The sequence below is a fragment of the Thalia democratica genome, chromosome 1 (genome assembly GCF_965202585.1).
Source record: "Thalia democratica chromosome 1, ktThaDemo2.hap1.1, whole genome shotgun sequence".
NCBI lineage: Eukaryota > Metazoa > Chordata > Thaliacea > Salpida > Salpidae > Thalia > Thalia democratica.
The window spans coordinates 39,710,277-39,712,119 of NC_139165.1; the positions used below are offsets into that span (position 1 = coordinate 39,710,277).

General features: G+C 35.9%; 1 protein-coding gene across 1 annotated transcript; it reads left to right on the forward strand.

The window, feature by feature from the left end:
* The first annotated feature begins 288 nt into the window (after positions 1 to 288).
* On the forward strand, positions 289 to 1,639 carry LOC145835890 (kelch-like protein 23). The gene is made up of 3 exons (XM_082943646.1): positions 289 to 294; positions 454 to 1,243; positions 1,629 to 1,639. The coding sequence occupies exons 1-3, from the start codon at positions 289 to 291 to the stop codon at positions 1,637 to 1,639; spliced, it is 807 nt and encodes a 268-aa protein (XP_082799772.1).
* Positions 1,640 to 1,843: the final 204 nt, after the last annotated feature.

Genomic DNA, 1,843 nt, shown 5'->3' on the forward strand with positions numbered 1-1,843 from the left:
TTGAAAATTCTAATTTGAAACATTACATTTGTGAAAACATTGTTAAAAGGTTAAAAACAAAAACTTGTTTCTTTTATTTAGAACTTTCTAAGCTGTTTAATTTAGAAAACTTGCACGACTTTTTATTAAATTTGTTCTTCAAGTATTACTTAACTAAATTAAATTTAAGTTATTTCTGCGATTTAAGTTATACAGATCTAGCAACACTTATCGCTTCATCTAATTTACAAGTTGATTCAGAGTTGGAAGTATTCTATTGTGTAATCGATTGGATAAGTTACAAAAAAAATGAACGTAAGGTACATTGATAAACTGTTGGTTTTAGTTTAGTTACCTTTATTAAGAGAAGAAATACTAATTAATGAAGTACAGGCACACCCACTATGCTCAAAGAACCCTGAGTGTGAAACTATAATAAAGAAAGCTTTGAAAGTCAAAAGACGCAATAAACAGTTTTCTTCTGAAACTTGGTTAGAAAATCGGTACTACTGTCCAAAACTCAACTGCAACAAAATATATTTTCTGGGAGGTGAAAATTGTGGTGAGGAACCAAGAAAAGCTTTTACCTTTAGAACAGATAGCCTGACCATAAATGAAACAGAAATAACAAACCAAGTCAACGACCAAACTAAGGTGTGTGTGGCTATTGAAGTAGGCACAAAAGTCTACTGCATTTTCGGTCACGAATACGTTCGCGGGGTGACGAGCCGGCCTTTCAAAGTTTACTGCCGAAGAACTGATCTTTGGAAGCGTTTAACCAAAATTCCCGGTCACAGAACAGACTACTGCGCGAGCTCTTTCATGGGCGGGATATACGTGTTTGGCGGGAGGCGCTCGGCTGGCAGCTTGGCGTACGACCCGGACAACGACAGCTGGCGCGAGATCGCCGACATGGTCAAGCCGAACAGGTGCAACCCTTCCTCGGTTGTTTTCAACGGGCGGTGCACGGTCGTGGGGGGCTGGTACACCGGCACGCGTCACAACCGCATGAAGTTGTCGAGGTGCGTTGAAGCGTACGACCACCATCTGGACGAGTGGACCATGTTGCCCAAGATGAACAAGGGCAGGTACCAGCCGGGGTTGCTGGCCAAGGGAAACAAACTCTACGTGATTGCAGGTGACAGTGACATTGAGAGCAACGAAGTGTATGACTGCCGGACGGAGCAGTTCTCTTTCATAGCCCCAAGTTTGCCTGGAAGCATAACGCGAAATTGTTATGGGAAGTTTTTGTTTCCAGAAGGAAGTAAGATTTTTGTTCTTAATCGCATGTATCAGTTTGACAACTATAGTAAAATCGTGAACATTCCGACTTATGATATGGATGAAGATAAATGGTTTACAACAACCAAGGAAATTTGCACCTCCCCATTTTTTTTTTGGTATTCAATACTTTATTTGCCAAAATATTTATAATAAAATAGTTTTTCGTCCATAAATTTGCCAAGTCTATGTTTAGTCAATAAGTTAAAACGTTTTATCATCTACCAAAATATTTTTTTTTGTAAATTAAAACTCTTGGTGAAATATTTCAAACACTTTTTTTATCAACCTGAAAGCTTCATATAATTTTATACTTTTAAAAGTAGTTGATTTTTAAAATATATAAACTTTACGTGTGTTTTTTGAAGGTCTTATATAAAAGATAGAATTATAATGAATGTAATTTTAAGGTGCGTATACTTAATATTATCGTTTAGGTCGTAGTATTTAAAAATATTTAAAAATAAAATTTCGGAATACAATTGTAACAAAACTTTTATATAAACTGTATTTGACTTATTATCTTTTGTATTTGTAATTTGTGTCTATGTAAAGTGCCATATTATTGTTCTTTTAATTTAGT